At 56.7% G+C, this 23,067-nt stretch overlaps 1 protein-coding gene across 9 annotated transcripts in view; it reads left to right on the top strand.

Annotated features, from left to right (window-relative positions):
- The window catches only part of ARNT2 (aryl hydrocarbon receptor nuclear translocator 2), a 169,149-nt gene extending 148,291 nt beyond the window's left edge, over positions 1 to 20,858 (top strand). For all 9 annotated transcript variants that reach the window (XM_014842659.3, XM_014842658.3, XM_070494241.1 and 6 more), the window contains 5 exons: positions 1,352 to 1,451; positions 4,156 to 4,294; positions 4,954 to 5,104; positions 14,915 to 15,051; positions 16,575 to 20,858. In XM_014842659.3, coding sequence (XP_014698145.2) covers positions 1,352 to 1,451; positions 4,156 to 4,294; positions 4,954 to 5,104; positions 14,915 to 15,051; positions 16,575 to 16,673 — 626 coding nt within the window. In that variant the 3' untranslated portion in view covers positions 16,674 to 20,858. The remainder of the gene's footprint in view (positions 1 to 1,351; positions 1,452 to 4,155; positions 4,295 to 4,953; positions 5,105 to 14,914; positions 15,052 to 16,574) is intronic.
- Positions 20,859 to 23,067: the final 2,209 nt, after the last annotated feature.

The raw sequence follows: 23,067 nt of genomic DNA, 5'->3' as shown, positions 1-23,067 counted from the left end.
GGGAAATTCGGCACATGCTATCTTGGCCCCAAGCCCACGAGCCTGAGTGTCCATCACTGCCTTTGCCCACCGAGTGGGGCCCCACCCCTCTACCCATCCTCCCACCATCAAGCCAGAGACAGGTGCAGACGTGGGGTCTGTCTGCTCACAAAATAATGGCCACGTAACTAACGTTTGTTTTCTTTGCTCCAGGATCTAGTTGTGGGCGGGGATGTTAGGGATGGTAGGAATAAGAAGTGTAGGCATTTTGAGATTCTGGGGAAATTGGAGGGTGCTTCGGAGAGCCTGGCACCTCAATTCCGGGGGCGGTGAGAGCTCTCCCCTCCCCAGTCCCGTTTCTCAGACCACCACAGACAGCACCGTCTTGCTCACGTGAGATCCAAACAACCCGGCTGGGATTTGAGCCCATTCCTCCCAGCCTCTGTGGGTGAGAGTGTAGAGTCGAGTTTTCTACTGACCATTCAGTGGGGGCAGAAGAGCATCAATTATTACACCTCCGGGCTGGGCCTGGGTGTCCTCGCTTGCATGAGGAGCTCAGCCTCCCAAAAGAAGCCTTGTGGAAGGTCGAGAAACACAGGTCTGGGGCCGCCCCAGGTTCCCCGGTCTGTGGGCCATTTCAGCACCTGCTGAGCGAGGACAGGGCCGTGGGTAGAGTTCTGGGGCAACAGGCTGAGCGGAGCACTGGGCTTGGATTCAGGCCCTGGGCCCTCCTTTGACGGCTCACGTCCTCAGACGAGCTGAGCCTCGGTTTTCACACTCTAACAAATGATCGCAGACGTTTAGATGCTGTTTGCTCTGTTATCAGGCACTGTTCTAAGCACGTCACTTACGTTAACTCAGTGAATTCCCACCGCCACCCTATTGTTATCACCGTCTTCCATTTGGGGAAACTGAGGCAGGAGGAGGTTTAATAACGTGCCCAAGGCACACCCCTGATAAGTAAGGCGGAGCTGGGGTTCAAGCCCAGGGAGCTGCGTGCGGGAGCCTGTCCTCTCAGCCATTGCTCTCTGCTTCCTCGCACATAAGACAAGGTGTTTCATCTCCAGCCCATGGGGGAGAAAGGAATCCGTAAAATAGCGTCTGGGGAAGAACTTTCGTTAGCTCTTTTCGTCTTCCCAACTGTCTTCGGGCGGCTTGTGGCCCAGCCCGGGCTCAGAGCACAGCCTGAGTGAGGTCCTGGAACACGGGGGCACAGAGGACAGGGCGCAGCAGGCTGCATGTGGATGGGCTGCCCCAAGAGTGTGCCCTCCTACTCGCCTCCACCCACCCCTGCGCCTGTTCTCGAGGCCGCCTGCCCCGTGGTCTGGAGGGCAGGCACCCTCTCAGGCGACCCTTGCTCTGGTTTTCCCAGCGGAGAAGAAGATGATGAGCTCAGCCTCGGCGGCAGGAACCCAGCAGATCTACTCCCAAGGAAGCCCCTTCCCCCCAGGTCACTCGGGGAAGGCCTTCAGGTACGTGCGGGGGGGTAGGGGGGGGCGGGGGGGGGAGGGGTGGAGGCACGGGCAGAGGCCCCTCCCCGGGGAAGCCCAGGGTCTCAGAGCTCAGGTGCGTGTGCAGCAAATACTGCAGACATCGGGGAGTGGTCCCTGTTCTACAGGCCTGGGCCAGCTGGGGATTCTGGTTCTGCCCTTGAGCCCTCGGCAAGTTGCCGTGGACGGGCGGCGGTGGTCCCTCTTTCTCGGATGAGAAGGGCACCGGCTGGCCACGTGCTCTGTAGCACTGCCTGCAGAGGAGAAGGCAATGAGTTAGCCACAAGCCAGCACTGGGATGGACACCTGACAAGGTGGCAGGAAGTGCCCTGTCCCTGGGCCCCCAGAGGCCACAGCCAGCTCCAAGGAAGAGAGGACGGCTCATCCCATCGTGTCTGGGGTCTCAGCCTAAACGACCACTCAGGGTGTCCACCTGCCCCAGGCCTTGCTCTTAGCATCAGGGTCCTCTTTTAGGTCACTGGGGAAGCCCTGTCGCCACCACCAGAGATAAGCCTGGCTCCAGGGCTGCTGGGAAACCGGACCGTAGACGGGAAGAACGAGCAGAACGTGCTGGCAAAGCCAGGAGGCAGGAGCAATGCGGGAGGCTTCAGGTCTGGGAGAAACAGAGGCCGAGACTGGGGGGGCCTTGAATGCCACGCTGAGGATCAGACTTCGTCACTGATGGCTTGTGGGAGAAGAGGGGCTGAGGCAATGGGGTCCTGGAGAGAGTTAGGTGGCAGGAGTGGGGGAGCGAGGCTGCAGGTGGGCACGGAGGACAGACGGTCCAGCTGGAGATGCTGAGCCTGGGGAGGCTGTTGTAGGAGAATAGTGAGGTGGGGTGGGGGCCAGTTACGGAGAAGGAAAGGCAGCTTGTGCGTGGCTGGCTGTGCGGGGCGGGGATGGAGTCGGAGGAGGACACCAGCCGATGTGGGGAGCCTGGCATACAGAAGGTGCTCGCTCAGTACTAGTCCCCAGCGTGAATGAATGAATGAATGAATGAAAGGATGCTTGTGTGGCCTTAAGCCTGTGGAATGGGCAGGATTTCCTGTAAATCCAAAGGGGCTGAGCTGGTTGGAGTGGGAAGGGGTGTCAGGTGAGTGACGGTCACAGGTCGCCCTGAGCCCCTAGCGGAGGGCATTACTGTGCATCCCTCAGTGTGTCCTCACCGCATCCCATGGTCCCTGGCCTTGGCCCCTGCCTCTCTGCCCTGAGGCCCCTGGGGAGGGCTGGGTGCAGAGGCTGCCCCAGCCCCAAGAAGGCCCTGCCTTTCAGCCCGGGCGCCATTCCCAGGGCCAGCAACGCCATAGCCAGCTCTCGTCAGTCGGTGCTCTGGGAGGGCGCCGAGGGGCAGGGAAGAGGCCCCGCGGAGATCTGTGGTCAGACAGGGCCCCCTGAGGTCGTCCATTCGTCAGGAAGGAGAATGAGAAGCGAGCCCTGTGTTAGGGGAGGAGGTGGTCCAGGAAGATGGGAAGGACGTCCCCCTTTGACAACAGTTGGTGCACGAATGTCTGGACATTCTTGGGTCCTGTTTGTCTTACGAGGAACCAGATAGCGTCAAAGAAATATCACAGTACAACGGGTCAAATCGTCCCCGGTCATTTCTATGCATCTATAAACTGCCTTTCTTCAAACCTGGCTGAAGATGCCCTCCCCAAGGCGTCTGTGCTGAGCCCCATTTCTCTCCACTCGATTCACTCCAGGGCGCCCAGCGCTGCACCCTGTGCCGGGATGGTCCATGTGCCGGGCTGGTCCCAGGAGGCGGGAGGAAGGGCCTGGAACGCAGTGATGTCTCCCCCTCTTCCTGCCTTCCATGAGCTCGTGGTACACTCGGCACAGCTGGAAAACCTCAGGGAAAAAGTGCCTCGGAGCAGAGGCAGCGGTCAGAGGTGGAGCCGCGGAAGGACAAGCAGGGAGCGTGTGGACGCTGGCAGCCAGTGCCTAGTAAAGACTTGTTGAGGGCTGGCCCGTGGTGTGGTGGTGAAGTTCACGCACTCCACTGTGGCTCCTGGGTTCACAGGTTCAGATCTCTACCATTTGTCAGCCACGCTGTGACAGTGATGCAAATATAAAGTGGAGGAAGGTTGGCGCAGATGTTAGCTCAGGGCCAATCTTCCTCAGCAAAAAAACAGAAATTGATATAACAACAAGAAAAAAGACTTGAGTCAAATTGAAGATGAGTGGGCAGGGGCAAAAGAGGTCAACCACTTGTGCTCCGGGCAGAGGACTGGTCCCGTCCAGCAGGCTTCCATTGACGGGCACTTCTTTCTGTTTAAAACAAATGGCCTGGCAGCCCACGGCCTGCTTCCAGAGTCCTTAAGCCCTGCAGGGCCCAAAGGAACAAATTACCCAGAGCACAGAGGAGCGGTCAACAGAGACAGGTGTCCCCCTAAGAAGCTTCTCTTTTCCTGGGATTCATCTGCTTGGAGCCAGAGACACAGGGTGGGTTTAGGGCTGAGAGGAGAGTGCGGGAGGCCCTGTGGGGAGGAAGAGGCAGGGCCACACAGTGTGGACAGAGGGAGCCCTGAGGGGACGGGAGGAAAACAGGGGCTCGCCACGCATGGCCCTCTTGTCCAATGACCTGCTGCACTGGAGGGCGAGTGAGTGGAAGCCGGGAGGGGCCCAGGGCGGCGCATGGCGGGCAGGGCGCCTGCGTCTCTCACGACAAGTGCGTCTTCCTCTCTCCTAGCTCTTCCGTGGTCCACGTGCCTGGAGTGAATGACATCCAGTCCTCCTCTTCAACCGGCCAGAACATGTCCCAGATCTCTCGGCAGCTAAACCAGGGTCAGGTGGCATGGACGGGGAGTCGGCCACCCTTTCCCGGACAGGTATGGGCGTCGGTGAGGGCACTGCCCCCCAGTAACAAGAGGGAGCAGAGTACCCTGGATGTGGCTCTGAGGGCTGGTCAGTGCCCTGGGCTGGAGCTGACCTCCCCAATAACAGCTGGGCACCCAGGAGCCCCGGCCACCCCAAGGGCACTTTGAGGGCTGGGTCCCCAATAGCAGCCTTCTCTCCGTGCAGCCATGGCCTGGCGGAGCTGGGGGGAGGGGCAGGCACGCAGGGCGTCCCCCCCCATCAGGAATGAGCCCCTCGCCACTCTGGAGCTCTGGCTGCCCCACCCAGGAGCGGGTGGGGACACCAAGCTGCTGGGGTCACTGTGAGCATGTTGGGCTGAGGGAGTTCTGGGTAGTCACAGGGCCAAGGACCCCGCGACTGGAAGCCGGAGGACCCAGATCATTGTAGCCTGGGGGTAACTTCAGCCAGACCTGTCCCAAAGGCCCAGGACCCGAGTCCTGCAGTTTCTGGGCCCGCACGTGTTGGCCTGACTCATGCCTTGTGCCCAGCTGCCCAGAGGGCCCCAGGGAGTCATGGTCAGCCCAGAGGAGATGCTGCCCAGCCTGCTGTACCTGTGGGTGGCAGTGACCAGCCTAGGGAGGGGGTGGGACCTGCTGGTGATGCTTCCGGTCTTTGCTTTATCCCCTCTCAGTCCAGCAAGACTCAGTCGTCTCCCTTTGGGATTGGAACGAGCCACACCTACCCGGCAGACCCCTCCTCCTACAGTCCTCTCTCCAGCCCAGCTACCTCCTCGCCCAGCGGGAACGCCTACTCCGGTCTGGCCAACAGGACTCCAGGGTTCGGTAGGTGGGGAATCAGGGAAGGAATTCCCGGGGGAGCCACAGAAATGCTGTCTGACCATCCTGAGTCGGGAGCTGAACCCCAAGCTCCCAGAATCCTGGGACAAAGTCTGGAGGTTTCCAAGTGCCTCTTCTGGCTCTGAGAAGACCAGTGGTGTTCCTAAGAGACTGGCTGCGTAGACCTTGGCTCTGTGGAATGACTTGATCATTTTCAGGACCCTGGGACTGTATTCCTGTGCGCTGATGTCAGTTAAATGCTATTCTAACCCTTTACGGCCCTCAGCAAGGACTTTCAGGTCCCTCAAGTCAAAAACCCTCTAGTCTTGTTTCAAAAAACTAGAAGACAGTTGTAGGGATGATCAGTTGTATAAGTGAATTGTGTAAATAATAAACACTGTAAAGTTCTCCCTCTTTTTCATATTAAAAGAGGGAGACCAGCCCCTGTGGGTACATCTCTCCTAGCTTTCTTAACGAAACCTCAGGCCGTAAAGGATTACGTAACTGACCCCTGGGGCAATTCCCAGAAGCCTGGCTTGCTCACTTGGCATGGGTTAAATGAACCCGTCAGCATCTCAAGGGCCAGGGCTCCATCTCACATAAGGAGGGGCTGGTAAGTGGCCCCCGATACTGTAAGAAGCCTGAGCTGGTGCGCGTCTTCTCGCAGTGCTGTCAGCGGGTAATGTCCGTAGTGTGGCTCGCGGGCGCTTCTCTGCAGAGTGGACCTTCGTGGGTGAGCCTGAGGCTGAGCCCAAACATCCAAATTTCCATTCGGCACATTAAATACTTCCATTTAAGCTCTCTGCTGAGCCATTCCCTAGCCCAGAGCCTGGAGCTGTCGGCCGCTCCCGCCCCTTCCTCCACCACCACTAACAGCAGCACTTCTGGCCCCTCCACTCGCGGGGACCCCAGCATTTCCCAATCCCGCTCTCTCCCTCCCTTCTGGACCCGTCTGTCCCTCCAGCGTTGATCTCGTTCACCTGTAGCAGGTGCACGTGTTCAGCCTTCAGATGTCCTTGCCAGACCATTCAGGGAAACTGAGTTTGGAGCAGAGGCCCCGTTTGAGGAAGGGGAAGCCCTGTGGCAGCTGCTTTCGGGCCCAGACAAGAGCTCAACTCGGAAACCAGCCTGAGGTCAGAGGCCTCTGACTCCCTGCAGAGCTGCCCTCTCTGTCTCCACATCCAGCGTCCTCCCTGGGCCTGGACAGACCCCTGCCTCCCCCTGAAGACAGACCTTTGCAGACTGGAGGTAGTGGGTACCCCGTCCTCCCCAGGGCAGGAGGCCCCATCTCCACCGAGCCTTCCTGAGGCCCCGTGCTGAGCCCTGGGAACGAGGGGAGGAGACGGGGTCCTGACCCAGGGAAGATCCCTGGCAGAGCCTGAGGCAGGGGAGACGGTGGGACAGAGACATGGCAGCACAGGTCACTGAAGGCAGAGGTCCTTGAGCGTAGCGTGGTCAGGAGAGGCGTCCAGGAGCCGGCACCCAGCCTGGTGAGGCCGGGAGCATCTCGTGTGGCCATGACGAAAAAGTGCACAGGCCACTCTCCTGCCCCAACAGTCTAGGTCCTTGAGCTAAGTGGAGACTTAGCAAGTGCCAGGCTCTGAATATAAGTAGACATGGGACACAGGAGGGACAGAGGCCACCACACAGCTCAATGACCCAGGACAGGGTCACACGAATGGGGCCCCAGGCTCAGCAGCCATTTGTACAGCTGCCTTCGAGCTATCCAACACTTGACAATGATGATGATGATGATGATGATGATGATGACGATGATGATGATGACGATGACAGCAGCTGACTCACTGGGTGCTTACTGTGTGCTTAGCATCTCACACATTTGAGTTCACTTACTGCTCGCGATAGCCCTGAGCTGGAGATACCATGACTATTCCCATTTCACAGATAAACGGATGGAGGCACAGTGAGGCTGGAGAGCTGCCCGCGGCCTCACAGCTGGGAAGCCACAGAGTCACCTGTGGAGCCAGATTGGAACCCAGGCGGTGCCCCTGGGGTCTGTGCTCTCATCCGCGCCTCCATACTTACCGTCTTCTAGTCTATCACTCAGGGCGTCTTAGGATTAAGCGGGAGCTGGACGGCCCCGCAGAGGTTCCGTGGTTTCTAGTAAGGAGAAGGGGCAGGAAGCCTTCAATGAGTGCAAGGAGGAGAGTGTAAGTGGACACAGAGGGGAACTGAGAGGCTTCCCGTGGCCTCTGTCTTGTTCATGGAGCTCGACGCAGAAGTATAGTAGAACAGGATGCTGGTGGCGTGCCTTTGGGAGCCAGACGGTGGAGGCGGGAGCAGGCAAGGAAGTGGGGACAGAAAGCAGAGGAGGAGCGAGCGGGAATGGAGGCTCGGGCCAGGATGGGAGGACGACCTCGAGGGCATGGTGTCGGCATCGTCTGTGATGAGGAGCCCCCAGGATGACTACCGCACAGGCAGACGGGGCACGTTTCACATCATGGTGGAGAACAGCGGCGTGCAGGGCCAGAGAGTAGGGTGGGCCATGGGATCTGTGGATAAAACAAGCAGCTTCAGCTCCAATGGGCTTCAAGGAGGTGGTGCCCTGGTGGAGGGAGGGGCGGGTGTTGGTGAAGGTGGGAGGGAAGAGGGTGGCGGTTAGGAAGAGGACCTGAGGGGCAGTTTATTGACAAAGGTGGGTGTTCCGGAGTGGAGCACAGTGGGAAGGGGTGCAGGGGAGAGGACACAGGAGAACGGGTGAGTGGAGGAGGGGCCGAGCCAGCTCCATTAACAGTCAGTCTCATTAACTGTTAAATAAACATCAAACCATTAAAACACCTGGCAGCGTTTACATTTGCAGGGGACACACACCCTGGCCCCGAGTGTGCAGATCCGAGTGGCTTCCCAGGGGCTCTCAGAGGGTGTGGGCGACACAGCTGGGCCTGGGGCCTGTTGGTGGGGCCTGAGGGCTACACGCATGGCAGCACCCCCAGGACAACCCCTCAGCTAGTTGTCCTTGGCTTCACCCCTCAACCCAGAGAGGTTGCAAAGTCGATCCTGCCACCTCCTTCTCACTGGCTGGAGTGGGGTGGGTTGGGAATGCCTGCCGAGCGGACTTGCTGACCATCACCCACTGACGGCCAAGCGGCTGCCGTCAAGGGGAGGGAAGTGTGACAGGCCACTTTGGAACAGTGCTTCTCCCTCAGCGGGACTCCTCAGGGCAGCGTAGTGCGCTGAGTTCACACGCGGAGTGAGACAGCGGCCCTGCCTGGTCCCAGCCCTCCTGGGAGCCCGTGTTGATCTGTTCCAGGGGCTTCCAGGGGTCAGTCCAAGGCGTTTCTCCCACGTCAGGTCTGTTGAGTTATCTCGAAAAATGCTACCATCGCATTTGTGTTTCCAGTCTTAGTTTCAGTTTCCATCACAGTAAAACCTAGTCGCTTGAAATGCAGCATCCAGACGCACAACTGGAAACCCACCCAGTGCATTCCTGGAAGCAGGGACACGTCTAAGCGGTCGTTCCCGTAACGAGCTGGGCGGGAAAGGTGTGTCAGTCGGGGTCCGGGCAGGATGCAGAAACCACAGCAGCAGTCTGAACAGGGAACATTCAATACAAAGATTTTGTAACTGATGAAAGGTGGTAAAAGAGGACCCTGAGGAAGACAGGAATAGCAAAGTGGGCATTGGCTTCCAGCTTGAAGGCTGAGGGAAGTGGACGAGGAAGGAGCTAAGGACCTGGAGGAAAAGGCCCCCCCACAAAGCCTGAGGTCAGTTGTCGGAGGAGTGTCTGCCGCAGACGCAGGACCTGCGGTGGTGGACAATCTGGCCCGAGGCTGTGGGCTGCCGGCGGTCAGTGGAAGCAGCCGCCAGCTAGAGGGCGCAGGTGGACCAGGAACCGTCCCGGGAACCACAGGCCAGGCCATGGAGAGTTTGAGGAAGACTGCTGGCCGGGCCCCTGCCCGCAGCTGGTGGACACGCTGTGGAGGGAGAACCCTGACCCAGAGGAGAACCACGTCCTCCACGGCCTGTCTCGTGTCCCCAGCGCCCTCTGTGGACGAAGCTGACCTCACACCAGCCGGCAGAGGAGGAACGTTCACAGGTCCAGCTCCCGTGTCCCAAAGCGGGGCAGAGAAGGGTGGCCTGGGAGCTGTGAGGCGATAAGTTGATAACTGGCCGAGATTTATACGACCTCAATCCCCAAATTGGTCAGTTTCTGTTTCAGTGACTGCCAGCCTCTGCTTGCCGATACCACCATGCTTCTTGGAGAAATGCACACAAGGGTGCTGGGTGACGGGGCCTCCGCGCTGCTATGGCAGGCCAGGCCCCCGTGCCCGGGCTTGCTCTGAGCATGGTCCCTGCCCCCGCAGTGCTGGGTCTGCATTAACTGCCGTCTCCTCGGCGTGCTCCCGGATAAAATGACTCGGCCAGCACACTCACAGCGCCCGTGGCTTCTTGGTCACCGTGTGCTCCTCTGTTTAGGAAGACGCGCCCAGAGTGTTTCATTCGTACCTGTTGTGAGTCACAGCCAGGCAACGCAGATCAGATCAGCTCACTGCAGACGACACTGACCGCTCTGAGGACGAGCATCTTTCACAAAGCTCAAGACACACTTCCCGCACATCGTTGCCCTTCCTTGACAGGCCATGTCCATCGTGGCCTGCCCTGCCCGGCCCAGCAGGTAACAGTGTTTCAGCCACCTGAGAAGTTTCCAGATGCCACGCTCCTCATCTCCCAGCTCCTGCCCCAAACTCAGCCCTGTGCCTTCCTACCAGCGAATTTTAGGGCATTATAGACCTTCCCATGCCTACTAGTTAGTGATGGAAAGACGAGGTCTTAGCCAGAAATGAGGGGAAATGAGGGGTCCTTGTGGTGTGTGTTCTTGGGCGAGAAGTGCATGGCGTCCTCTGCCTCGAAGGCGTTTCTGAGAATCAGCCGCCCCATCAGCTCTTGGCCGACTTGACCAGCCATGTTTCTCAGCCTTGCCGCTGCCAACATTTTGGGCCAGATAATTCTTTGTTGTGGGGCCATCCTGTTCTTGTGGGCATTTAGTGGGCTCCCTGACCCACCCCCACCTACTGGCAATCCTCCCTTTGTGACCTTGAGAATTGTCTCCAGACATAGCCAAGTGTCGCCTGGGGGCACAGACACCTCTGGCTGAGAACCGCTGAGCCAAGCCGGACCACACAGGACCTCTGAGCAGGACTTCCAATGAGCCTTGAAGCTTAGGGAAATTTCTGAGTCTGATGACTCTCATGAGGAAAAATGTCACTTAGCAAGAGTGAAATTACAGCATTGAGCGCCAAGAAAAAAAATTTGTTTGAAAAGAAGATGTCGTTCCCTTGCCTCTACAACCCAGGAATCCACAAGCTCCTCGAGACAAAATCCCGCCCACGCCACTGGCCCAGGTGGTGGCAGCCCAGAGCACATTCTGTTTGGGCCCCTGGGCTGGCAGGTGGCCGGTGCATCCAGCCAGGGCTGTTGCAGCCTTGACTTTGCTCAGGAAGCCAACGGAACAGAGGAAGCACAGCGTGGCTGGAGCCCAGCTCACAGTTTGTAGCCATACACGTGGCTGTGGGAACAATAAGGATGTTGGTGACCACTGGGGCTTTTTCCACAAAGAAGCTCATGGGTGCATCTTGGGGGCAGCCCGTGTGTGTCCCCTGTCCACCATCCGTCTGCAGCGCAGGACAGTCGGGCCAAGGGTTAGGCTTAGGCCCCATGACGCTCTGTCATCCTGGAGAGGTTCTGTCGTAGTTACTGCGCATTATTTAGAGAGGTCACCAATGCATTTAGTAGCAGAGCTAAAAGGAGAGCCTTCCCCTTTCACTCTCCGTCACACGGCTGTGAACTCACTCTGTGGATGGTGGCTTTGCCTGTGACCCCTCTAGGAAGACTCGGGGCTGAGTTGGGTCCCGCTCCATGTCCTCCTGAGCCACCTGTGCTCCCTTATGAGCGCTCTTAGCGCTTCTAATTATCCAGTTACTCACCTGTCTTTCTCAATGAACTGGGCCCGTCTTGATCGCCACTGTGTCCCCCACGCACTGCTCAGTGTCAGGTACATAGTAGGGATCAACATAAACCTCGTATTTACGAAATGAATGCCCGTGAGCTTCAGTGTCAGAAAGAGCTAGGTTCAGACGCGGCTCGCTTACAGGCTAAAGGAGTTGGGCAAATTTCTTGACATCTTCAAGCCCCAGTTTTCTTATCTGAAAAATGTGGAAAATGGATCCATCTCTTCGAGTCAGAGGGAAGAGGAAATGAGATAATGTACAGAAAGTACCCAGCACGATGCCTAGCACATAATCAGCACTCCAGAAATGCTAAGTCCTTCCCCTCCTTCCTTAAGTAGCTTGTGCCATTTCTAAGGCAATCCAGTAATTGATTTTTTCCTAATGCAAACATTTAAGAGGAGCACTTCCCTTCCTAGAAGTTTAGGAGTTTTTATCCTGCTGTCGTGTGTCTGTAATTAATAGAATCACACAGACACAAATAGAGAGCTGATCTTCCTCTGGTCCTCAGCCCCGTCCGCCCCACCCTGTCTCTGGCTGTCACTGAGGAGGACTGAGGAGAGAATGTGCGTTTGTTTCATCACAAGTCGACTATCCCAGGAGGCCTCGGATGGGAATAGAAATTAAAGCTTATGGACTGTTCATGCTTCATCCTTCTTACCCCCCTCTTTCCCTTCCTCCATTCCTTCCTTTATTCTTCCCTTCAGCAAATACTTCTGGAAGCCTCCTTCATCCCAAGCACTGTGCTCAGTAGAGCCTGGGGTAGACACAGATATGGTCCCTGGCCGTCAGTTGCTCAGGACCTGGGGGCAAGTCTGTAGAGCGTGATGGGCACTGTCGTAGGAGATGACGCAGGTGCCACAGGCCAGCAGAGAAGAAAGAGGAACAGAGAGACGGTCGTGCAAGGCCACACGCGAGAGGGCTTTGAACATGAGTAGGATCCTCCGGGCGCAGAGACAGCGAAGATGGACGTTGCAGAGGGAACACATGTGCAATAGCACAGAGCTGTGACGGCCGGTGGTGTTTGGGGAATGTCCAGCTGTCGTTGTGTGACCAGGGTACAAGCAGCCGGGGTTACAGAGGAAAGAGGTGGGAGACGAGGTCTGAAAAGAAGCCGGGTTGCAGGGTCTCTTGTGTGCCAGCCCTGAGGAGCGTGGACGCTCCTCCACAGACGGCGCTGGGCTGCGGTAGGTTTTGAGAAGTGGATGCTGTTTCAGGAAGAGACACCATTAGGCTGTGGATTTATTTGGGAGAGATTGGCTGCAGGGCTAACTCAGAGCACTGGTGGTGGCAGTGGGCACGGAGGGCAGGAGACGGGGGGTGAGAGACGGTGTTTGGGGGGTGGGGTCTCAGCAGCATCCAGAGATGCACTGGACGTGAGGAGCGAGTTTGAGGAAAGAGTCGGCACTCGCGGGTTTCCTCTCTGACCAGACGCCGAGGTGAGGGGCTAGTTCAGGTGTGAGGAGCCCAGGGGCCTTCAGACACTTAAAGGCGCTCCGAGGCACAGAGACGGGGCCCTGGAGCTTGGGAGAGAAACCAGGACTGTGTAAAGACCACCTGAGGCGGAGTCGGTCATCCCTCGCTCTCCCTACCCACGCCCTTGGCACAGGCAGTGCCAGTCCACGTGTCCCGCACCTCCATTCTGTAGCGTCTCAGATCTGTCTGCCCTCCGCCTCTCACTCAGTTCCATGGTGCGGGCAGCTATCCTCTCCTGCAAGAATGACCACAGCAGCTCCTCCTGCTCGGGCCCCTTCCCTCCCCTCCTGTCTGCTCACCCGCTGGGGAGGGGCCTTTCTAAACTTGCAGGTCCGTGTGTGCCTTGCCTCTGCTTAGAGACCTTTGGCGGTTCTCTGTTGTCTCGACACCTGCCCCTTCGTGTGGGACCTGAGCCCTGGTTCGCCCTCCGGCCCTGTCATGCTCCAGCCTCATCCATCGGGAGCCACCTGCCAGTCCCTGGGTGGACACGCCCTCTTCACTGCCAAGCCTTTGCACAGACTGATCCTTATGTCTGGAATGCTCTTCAACCCCACCTCCCAGCCCTGCACCTGGTTAACTACTAACCTGGTTAACTACTAACTAGTCTCCCTCTGGTCTCAGCTGAAGTCTCTGGGACGCGTTTTTGCCTCGCCATGACAAGGTCATGTGTCCCTCTGGAGCGTCTTCTAGCTCTGCGTCCCCCTGTGACAGCTCGCAGCTCTATGGAGCTGCTCCCTAACCCCTCTCCCACCCGCGCTGGGAGCCGCCGAGGTGGGAACTGTCTTGTTTCCCAGCACATGCACAACACAAGCTCAGAGCCCGGGCAGCGCAGGAGCTCCGGGAGTCGGTGACTCAGCCAGTTCATGGCGATGGACCAGGCTGCCCTATCCTGTCTGCTGATGAAAGGGAAGGTCTAGCTCAGAGCCCTGCTTTCAGCACGTGCTAAGGGCCAGAGACGTGCAGAGAACCAGGGGGCACCGGAGAACGGGCTGTGCGGGAGGTCGTGGAGCCAAATCAGATGTGGTCCTAGAAGTCAACAGAACAGTTCCAGAGAGATGGCGGTCAGGAGCGTCAGTGCCCGGGAGGGACTGAGTGAGGTCTTTGCGGGCCTGCGGGGTTGGGCTTGCACACATGGACTTGGCTGTAGGGTGATGGCAGGGGGTGAGGAGGGAGGGAAAGTAGGAAGATGCCGTGTGTGTGGATGGCGTTGGAAGCTGGAGGCTGGAGGGAAGGAGAAGGGGACGTGGCTGGAGGGGAGTCTTATGTGTCAGGCGGGAGGGGAGCCCTTATGTGTCAGGCAGTGTGTGAAGGGCATGTGTGTGAGAGAGAGGGAGTCTCCCGGAACACTCTCTAGCCTTGGCTCAGATTAACCCAGTGCCCACCGATTGGGCAGGAGTCGGGGGGTCACCTGTGGTCAGCATGGCTGTTGCAAAGAGCAAGGTGGAGCCTGTCCCGCCATCCAGAGCTCGACAGAGAGCCTGTCGCCTCCAGGATGTTGTTGAATGCTTTGGAAGAAGAAGAAAATTTCCTGGGGGCTTTTGCTGAGCCTCGGTATAAACAAATCCTCTTGGGGTGAGTTTTTAAAATGTTGTAGACGAAATTCTGCTGCTTCCTCCTATTTCTTTTTTCCATTGAGTCTTCTCTGTAAAGTGTGGACAGAAGCAAGGTTGCTCTCATTTACGAATGAATTTTCTGAACCCACAAAGGGACCCATCTCCTTGTCTGAGCAGCTTCCAGATGCCTTTCCTCCCAAACCGACTGGTGTTGAGGGATCCTCGGCTAATGACGCGGGCAGGAAGGGCTCTTGGCCTTTGTGGAAGGACGTTGTGGAATGCCATTTGTGGCTTCAGCCAAATTACTGGAAAGGCAGTGAGGGTGGCCATGGCCAGTGCAGTGGAGGGGAGACCCATCGTCCTGTGGGGCCAGTAAAGGGCAGCTGGGGACGGGGTGGGGAGAATCTGGAGTGGCAGGACTGCTTCTCCCTTCTCATGCCCGCATCCATGCTGCCAAGGACAGGGCATTCCCAAGCCTACCGACATGCCCCATTAGTGGTCACGAGGGGCAATGGGGGCTCCGAGGCTTAAAGCCCCCAGTCACCTGTCAGATGCGCTCCCAGCAGAGCCACCCTGCCCGCCCAGGCCCCTCGCCACTCTGCAGGAAGCTCCCATTTCTCTCTCACCCACTTGGCTCTCAGGGGCAAAACTGGCTTATCATCCACCAGTCAGTGTGGGAATCGGGTCGGCGAACACATGGGGCCAGTTCTGGGTGGAGGCGCCCCCAGACACATGGTCCCCCTGGGCCGCCATGGCTCTCGGGCCTCGTGGAGCCTCGGGATGGCTCCTGAAGGCCGTGTCCTGTCCGTCGGGTCTTCCAGCTGAGAGTGGACAGAGCAGCGGGCAGTTCCAGGGGCGGCCGTCGGAAGTCTGGTCGCAGTGGCAGAGCCAGCACCACGGGCAGCAGAGCGGCGAGCAGCACTCGCACCAGCAGCCCGGTCAGACTGAAGTGTTCCAGGTAAATTGAGTGAGCACCGCCTTCCCGAGGTACCGCTGCCTCTCCTCTGCTTCTTCACCTCGGTCTCTGTGCAGCTCTGGCCCACCCGCGAGCGGAGCCCTAGCCGAGCAGGTTGGGGTGGACGGCTCCTCCACTCCGGTTCCACAGGATGGGGCTGCTGGCTGCTGGGTGGGGAGGCCAGGTGCCTTGCAGCCCCAAGGTGGGGGGTGTTCCCAGCTCACCCCCAGGCCCACGCCCACAGCCACGCAGAGCAGGACTCGCCCCCTTGGGGGGTTTCTTGGCTCCACTTTCAACCAGACAAGCTCCCGCTGGAGGAATGCTCCACATGGGGCACGAGCCTGTCCCTCGGCAGGTGCTCGGCCCACCCCGCCAGGCCTGCATGAGGGAGAAGCAGCTTCTGTCCCAGCCGGAGCCCCAGGCCTGCCCTGCAGAGCAAGGAAGGGGCAGGAAGCACAAGTGGGCGGCTTCTGAGACTCCTAGCATCATAGCCCACCTCTCAAGGGGCGGCTCTCCAGGACCCCCAGCCTCCTTTCCCGCCACGTCAAGCAGCATTGTCACAGACGAAGGTCTAGAACCCAGACGTCACTCCAGGTCCCCAAGGGGCCATATCCTCCCAAAGGCACAAAGAAGTGCCTCACCCAGGCCCTGGCCTGACCTCCCCTTCCTCCTCCTGTGAGGCTCGCCCTGGCCCATCCGTGGGCCTCACGGCAGCCGCATTTGACAGAATTCCCCAACCTGGCTCTTAATGGTCACGATGCTACAAAGAATTCTCGGTCAAATAAGTTTGTGAAACGCTGGTGAAACAAAGTTATTCAGTTTCTTGACTGAGGGACTTTTTCAGAGCCTTTATGATACTAACGCAGACTGAGAATTTTTAAGGGGGAGACAAAGTATGCCTTATTTCCCAAACTTATTTGTCCACAGAATCCTTTTCTCCCAGAGTGTCTCCTGGGCCGCGAATTCGACAGGACACACTTTGGGAGGTCTGCCACGAGGATTGAAACATAAGCCACTCCTATTTGCTAGATCAGGACTCTGAGGGCAGAAAGCTTGAAGGACTTGTGAGAAGCGAGTTCTAGCCGGGCAGGAGTTTGGCCCCGCCCTGATAGAGCGATGCAGACAGGCCCCGCAGGTGTCCTCCTCTTCTCCGTCCTCCCTCCGCCCCTCCCCGCCCTGCGTTTCCCATACTTTTGGATCATCACTGTGTGCACTGCTCGCTGCCAGGCTGAGTTCTCCCCACCAGCGGGGCTCTTGTTGGCCCCGGGTCCTGGCTCGGCTTCACACAGACAAGGGCTGCCTCCTGAGGTCATGCTGACCTGCTGGAGACGGCTTGAGGGAGGAGCAGCTCCCCGGGTCTCAGACATTTGAGGACCCTGAGCGGGTTCCTCTGAGGGGCCCCCCATATTTCTGGGCTGCCCGGTAGAGGGATGACTGCGAGGTGGCGGGGCAGGCTGAGCTCCGGGGGTGCCCGGTGCCGGGAGAGTGGGCTGCCTCCCCCACGGCTTTCTTTCCTTCCCCTGCAGGACATGCTGCCCATGCCAGGAGACCCCACCCAGGGCACCGGGAACTACAACATCGAAGACTTTGCCGACCTGGGCATGTTCCCGCCCTTCTCCGAGTAGCTGCAGGCACAGCCAGGCCCCCGCCGGGCAGCGCCACCCGTGCGGTGACATCGCCAACCATGGGCACCGGGTCCCCCTCACCCCGCCCGCCCGGCGCCAGGACCCCCCAGCAGAAGGCGCCTCGACCCCCGTGTCCCCCTTGGTGCAGCGTCACTCAGCTCCCGCCCACGGCCACGGCTGCCTGGCCCCTGACCAGGAACCCCAGTAGACATTGGGGGTCGGCCGTGTTTATTGTATTTTCTCTGCGTGCTTGGGAGCTGAGCCTGCTGGGTCCTTGAAGTCTGGTTGTGAATAATCTCGTGATGGACGATTTCACTGTAAAAAGTCCGCTTACAGCCCAGAGTGCCGATCAGCACCGGGCCGCCCAGGAGACTGGAGTGAGTCCCTTCTGCCTCTACCGTCTGCAGATGGGCGGGGTCAGGGGGTCAGGAGAGGCGGCAAGGTGCACAGCCTCTGTCCCCTGAGCTGGGGACCAGGAGCATGGGGATGCGGAGGTAGACACTGCCCCCAGCCTCCAGCTTGGCCAGGTCCGGCTGTGCGCCCCCAATGCCGTGGCCCGTGTGTGCTCTGTGCCGTGTGACTGCATCCCCATCCTGATGGAGGTGTCGTGCCCACGTCTGTCATGTGCAGCCCGAGTGAGTGTCTAGGATCCAGGGTGCTAAGGAGCGAGGCCCCAGATGTGCAGCCCCCACCCTAAGCTCACAGCTCCCTGCCTGGGGGGAGCTTGGCCCCTGTCTGGACGCCCCGCTGACAGGTCGGGGGGAGCAGTGGGCACACCCCAGTGTCCCCAAGAGTCAGTGCTGGGAACCTGCTCACTTTAATGGGTCAGTTCTGTGATCCAGGCCCCTCGGTGTGGATTGAGGTGTCCTCCTCTGAGAGAAACCAGCCCCCCTCCTACGGGAGACCCCAGGAGACCACTCGCCCCTCTCTCACTGGGTCTGAGGAACAGCTCTTCCTGGTTGTCGCCCATCCTTGCTCCATCGTCCCCACCCAGTGCCTGAGGGAGGCCACCCTGAGGTCACAGAGCCCTTCTGTAGAGGGGGGTGGGCAGGACACCCAGCCTCCTGACTTCTGTGCCCCGCAGACTCGCTCCCTAGGACCAGCCTGGGGGGGTGCACCTGTTTAGTGGCCCAGGGGATGGTGTGGGCATGAATCCACCGCAGAGCCGGGAAGTGAAACCCGTCCCTAAGGCCAGTCGGGCCTGCCTTCTTCAGCTGACCAGGAGCAAGGGCGACCCGGGAGGGGCAGAGTGCAGGCATGTGGGCAGAAGACATGGTTCCAGGTCTGGTTCTGGTTCTGATTCTGTCATGCACTCACCAGGGCCTTGAATTCCTCAGGCAGTCTCAAGACGGGAGTAAGAGCTGACTTTTAGAAACTTCCGCCCAGCTGACCTCTGAGTCCGTGGCCCCTGGCTCGAGGTGTTTCCCTCCGATTTGAGGAGATTAGTTCAAGAATCCGTCCCCTGTTGTTCCTTAGCTTTGCCCCTCCACTTGCCCACTAAGCAGGGCTCACTCAGCCTCTCTGTTCCCTCTTTTCCTGACAGTCCCACCAGCTCGTGACTCCCATGGGGAGATGAGCTACGCGGGGCTCCTCGGGGCAGGGGGAGCCCACCCCCAGGAAGGCCCTGTGTTCCTCCCAGAGCCCCTTCCAGCAGGCGTCCTCAGCCCCTGGCTCAGAGCCCCCATGGATCCCTCCCCTTGGGCCTGGGCAGTGGAGCTGGTCCTGGACTGCCCAGTGCAGAGCGAGCCGCACAGGTAGGACGTAGCCAGGGCACGTTGCTCTGACCCTCTAGAAGCTCTGTGCCAACGCCAGCCCTGTCTGTCTGACTCCTTGTGCCCAGTCGTGCGCAGGATGCTCCCCCTGTAAAAATCCAGCGTTGTTGGGCAGCATACCGATGCCGTTCCTAGACTGTAAACTAACCCTGGCGTCCGTTTGCAGGGCGACTTCAATCCTTTTGTGGACAGTGGAGGTTGGGTCTTGGGTTTACATACACGTGCCATCCTTTTTCCCTCAGGAGCCTTTGTGCTTCCAGGGAAAAGGCTGGTGGTGGAGACCCCCAGAGCCCACAGTTCAGACCCAGAAGGGGCTCCCCGGCCGGCCCTGCCCCTGGGGCCACCTCTGCCTCTGCAGCCTCGAGCTTGCCCCAGGCAGTGGACATAATTATTTCCAAGAATAGGGCAAAAACAGCTTTCGGATCAAAGAATGGTTTCTCGGGTAAGTGAAAACAGGCTTTCCGTGGCCTTTAGCCTGTGAGTGTGGAAGTTCTGGGGGTTTTATGTTCGTTTTCTCCTTTTGTTTTTTGGAAAGAACTTGGTGATTTTCTTAGGTACGTGCGCTAGGTAGACATGCTGGCTGTGGGCCTCCCACATATCAGGTCTGTGCTGGGCCAGGAGGACGCGCAGAGGAACAGAAGAGCCTTGCTCCCAACGACCTTTCAGTTACTTCCCTCACGTAAACAAAGGTTGGGGTGAGGACAGCTCAGTTCTTAGCCCTGGAAGACGAGGATTTTTGGGGGGCTGGAAGCGCACATCACGTCCTGGGGCGCATCATCACTAGACAGGCTGGGCCTCGTCCCTTCCAGCGTTGGCCCAGGAGCACCAGCAGGGACTCTGATTCGAATCTGACGGGCTCACTAGCGTTCCCTCTTTTCTGTCCCCCTCTCAGAACCCGTCACGTGGCCAATAAGAAAACAGGCTGGGAGGATCCCACACCGAAGGGATTCTCTTCCCAAGGAATTTTGAGACCAACTGGAGTAAGAATGAAAGCCCTAGAGGATCTATTTATCCCAGGTTGGAAGAGGACCCCCCCATGCCAGTCCCGCCCAGCCAGGAGGCCGGAGAGCCCTGGGCCCTGTTGCAGCCTGTCCTTCAGCCCGTGCCCCAGCCTGGACTCCTCTCCTACTAGAGGTGGAGTGGGAGCTGGATTGGGAAGGGGAGAGGCCCGTAGGAGTGGGTTTGGCTCTGGGCTCACATACTCATCCCGCCTCATCGCATCCGCTAGAGTTTAGCTGGCTCTCCTCAAACTGAGCAAGCAGAGGGCTTCCCACGCTGTGGCTGCCTGAGCCACTGGCGAGGACAGAAACACAGCCACGTTGAGGCTCAGCTAGGACTTGGTTAGTGACCATGATAGTGGCGAAGAAGGTTCTAGAACATTCACCCTATATGGTGCTTCCCACTAGTCTTGCGTTTAGCTTTGGGTGGGGAGTGACAGAACCATCCAAACAGCCACATTCTTCTCCGCTTTCCAACACATCAAATTCAACCCTTTTGCTGTGTCGTGGATACCTGTTGCAAATAATGGGAGGATTCTAATAGTTGATGGCACTTCCGTCGGGGAGCTTAAACCTTCCATGCTGATCAAGGGGCCGTGTGTTCCCCAGACGGGCCACACTTGACAGTGTCAGCGTTCCTTCTGATCTTAGCGCGGAGATGAGGCAGGCCCGGGGAAGTGACTGATGGTCCCGTTCCCCCACGTTGGCACCCAGGGCTGCAGATGAGCTCTGCTGGGCCGTGAGCACTCACCCACCTGCTCCTTGACAGATATGACCCATCACACAAGCGGAACCAAGCGGGTGACCTGACAGCGCTAGCCAGTAACAAGTCAGCATAGACATGTTGTTTGTTTTACCAGAAAATACGGGCCGGTCGTTAGGTCACTGTGGCCTGACTTGCTAGGGTCCACCCCCCTGCCTTCCCCACCAGATCCTCGTCTTGTGTGCTCAGGGGCCACCTCGTGTCCGCCCTTTCCCAATGGCCTGGGGTCTGGGAAACATGAAGGGGCCCCCGCCAGGGAGCAGGCTAGTTCTCATAGGTGGGTGCACCTGGGTCTCAGGCCAAAGCTGGTTTCGTGGTCGAGCACTGGCCACAGCCTGCGGGGCACTGGCCATGGACGTGCAGACAAAGGTCTCGCGGGCTATGTTGGGCCAGGGCGGCTTGCTTCCTGCCACCATCTCGTTCTCCTTCAGAAACGAGAGATTTCACAGAGTGGCTTCCGGGGACCGTTGGAGCGCTTCATCCTTTCTCTCCTAACTTTTCTCCTCATGGATGTGCACTGTGCTGTGGGTAAATCACCATTTGTGTTTGAATGTCGTTGATGACTAACGGTGATTAAGTCAGTTGTGTACATGTGTAACTAATGTAACTGCCTTTTAAAATTTCATGACAATAAAGCTGACTTTGCTCTGAACGATGACTAGCCGGGCAGACACTGTCATTGAACAATTCATGGAACCAGCCCTTGGGGTGTGGGCTGTATCTCGCATGCCTCCTTCCCAAGGACTGTTTTGTGTCACAGCCAGGAAAGTGTGACAAATGACCCTGTCGGGGGGTCTAGTATGTAAGATGAAAAAGGAAACTAGTAATTCTTGAGCTGGTGTATTAGGCAAGGCTCTCTGGAAGGCTGTTTGCGAATGCTATTTTTGTTAATCATTTCAAACCTATGCTATGTGTTTATTATTCCTGATTTATAGATTAAGAAACTGCGAGTCAGAGAAGTTAAGTGACTTTTCTAAGAACACACAGGAAGGAAATGGCAGAAGCAGGATTTCATCTCAGGTCTCCTTCCAAAACCCTGTATACGTTGTCCTCTTCAAACGCGGTTATTATTTTCTTTTTTAACTTCTCTCAAAATTAAGTTAGCATTTTAGTATGCTCAAACCTCTGGTAAATGCTTACAAATTCTAATCTTTCTCTGTTGAAAGAAGACCATTTAGAATCTAGCAAAATGGCAGAGTAAAATAATTTGAAAGCTCTTTTCCATCAAACACCTAGGACTGCTATTTTTTTGACAGCTTTATTGAGCTATTATTGACATAAAATAAACTGCACATATTTAAAGTGTACGCAAGAGAAAAATTATGACCTTGAGTTAAGCATAGATTTCTTAGACGCCACACCAAAAGCATAATCTATAAAAGAATAAAATGATAAATTTGATTTTAAAAATTCAAATCTTTCTTTTTCAAAAGACACTGTTAAGAGGATGGAGGGGCCGGCCCGGTGGCGCAGTGGTTAAGTGCACATGTTCCGCTTCAGCAGCCCGGGGTTCGCTGGTTTGGATCCCAGGTGTGGACATGGCACAGCTTGGCAAGCCACGCTGTGGCAGGCGTCCCACATATAAAGTGGAGGAAGATGGGCATGGATGTTAGCTCAAGGCCAGTCTTCCTCAGCAAAAAGAGGAGGATTGGTGGCAGATGTTAGCTCAAGGCTAATCTTCCTCCAAAAAAAAAGAGGATGGAAAGATAAGCCACTGACTGGGAGAAAACATTTGCAAATCATGTATCTGACAAAGGACTTGTATCCAAAATACATAAAGAACTCTTACAACTTAATAAACAGCTCAGCACAAGACAGACAGAAAATGTGAACAAACACTTCGCCAAAGAAGATACGCAGTGGCAAATAAGCACATGGGAAAATGGTTAGCATCATTAGTCATCAGGGAAGTGCAAGCTAAAACTGTAATGAGACACCATTCTAACTCCACTAGCCATTAGAATGGTTAAAGTTTAAAAGCTGACAATAGCAAGTGTTGTCCAGCATATGGAGCAACTAGAACCCCACACGTCAAATGGTACAGCCACTTTGCGTAACAGTTGGGCAGTTTCTTGTCAAGTTAAGCATACACTCACCTTATGACCTAGCCTTTCCACACCCAGGAGAAATGAAAAGATATTTCCACACAAAGACTTGAATAGGAGTATTAACTGAAGCTTTATATGTAATAGCCAAGAACCAGAAATAACCTAGATGTCCATCAGCAGGGGAATGGATAAACAACTTGTGATATATATGTACAATGGAGTATTATTCAGCAAAGAAACAGAACAAAGTACTGATACAAGAAACCACATAGACAGATCTCAGAAACATCGTGCAGAGCAAAAGAAACCAGGCACAATCGTACTGTGTGATTCCATTTCTATGAAACTCTGGAAAAGACATAGCCAATCAATAGTGAGAGGAAGCAAACCAGTGGCTCTGGAGCTGGAGAGGTGGGTGGGGAGTAAGCAGGGAGAGGCTGAAGGGAACTTTCAGTGGTGACGAGAAGCTTCTAGATTTTGACTGTGTGGTGGGCACGAAGATGTATTCAAATAACGAAACTCATCGAACTGTTCACTTCAGATGGGCACTTTAAATTGTATTGTGTGTAAATTATGTCTAAATTAAGTTGATGTAAAAATAACCAGGGGAGAGTTTTTTGTGGAATTTGACAAAGTGATCCTGAGTTTCATAGGGAAGAAAAAAAAGAAAAATAATATCTAATAAATTTTGTTGTATAAGATATAAAAGAAGAAGAAGAAGAAAAGGTAGAGAAATATGGAGCATTCAACCTACTAGGCATTCGGAGGCTTTATAATTAAAAGTGTGGGGTTGGCATGGAGATAGGAAACTAG

This window comes from Equus asinus, chromosome 2 (assembly GCF_041296235.1).
Source record: "Equus asinus isolate D_3611 breed Donkey chromosome 2, EquAss-T2T_v2, whole genome shotgun sequence".
Classification (NCBI taxonomy): Eukaryota; Metazoa; Chordata; class Mammalia; order Perissodactyla; family Equidae; genus Equus; species Equus asinus.
The sequence above is the reverse complement of the archived record's forward strand: the minus strand, read 5'-3'. Positions and strand labels throughout refer to the sequence as shown.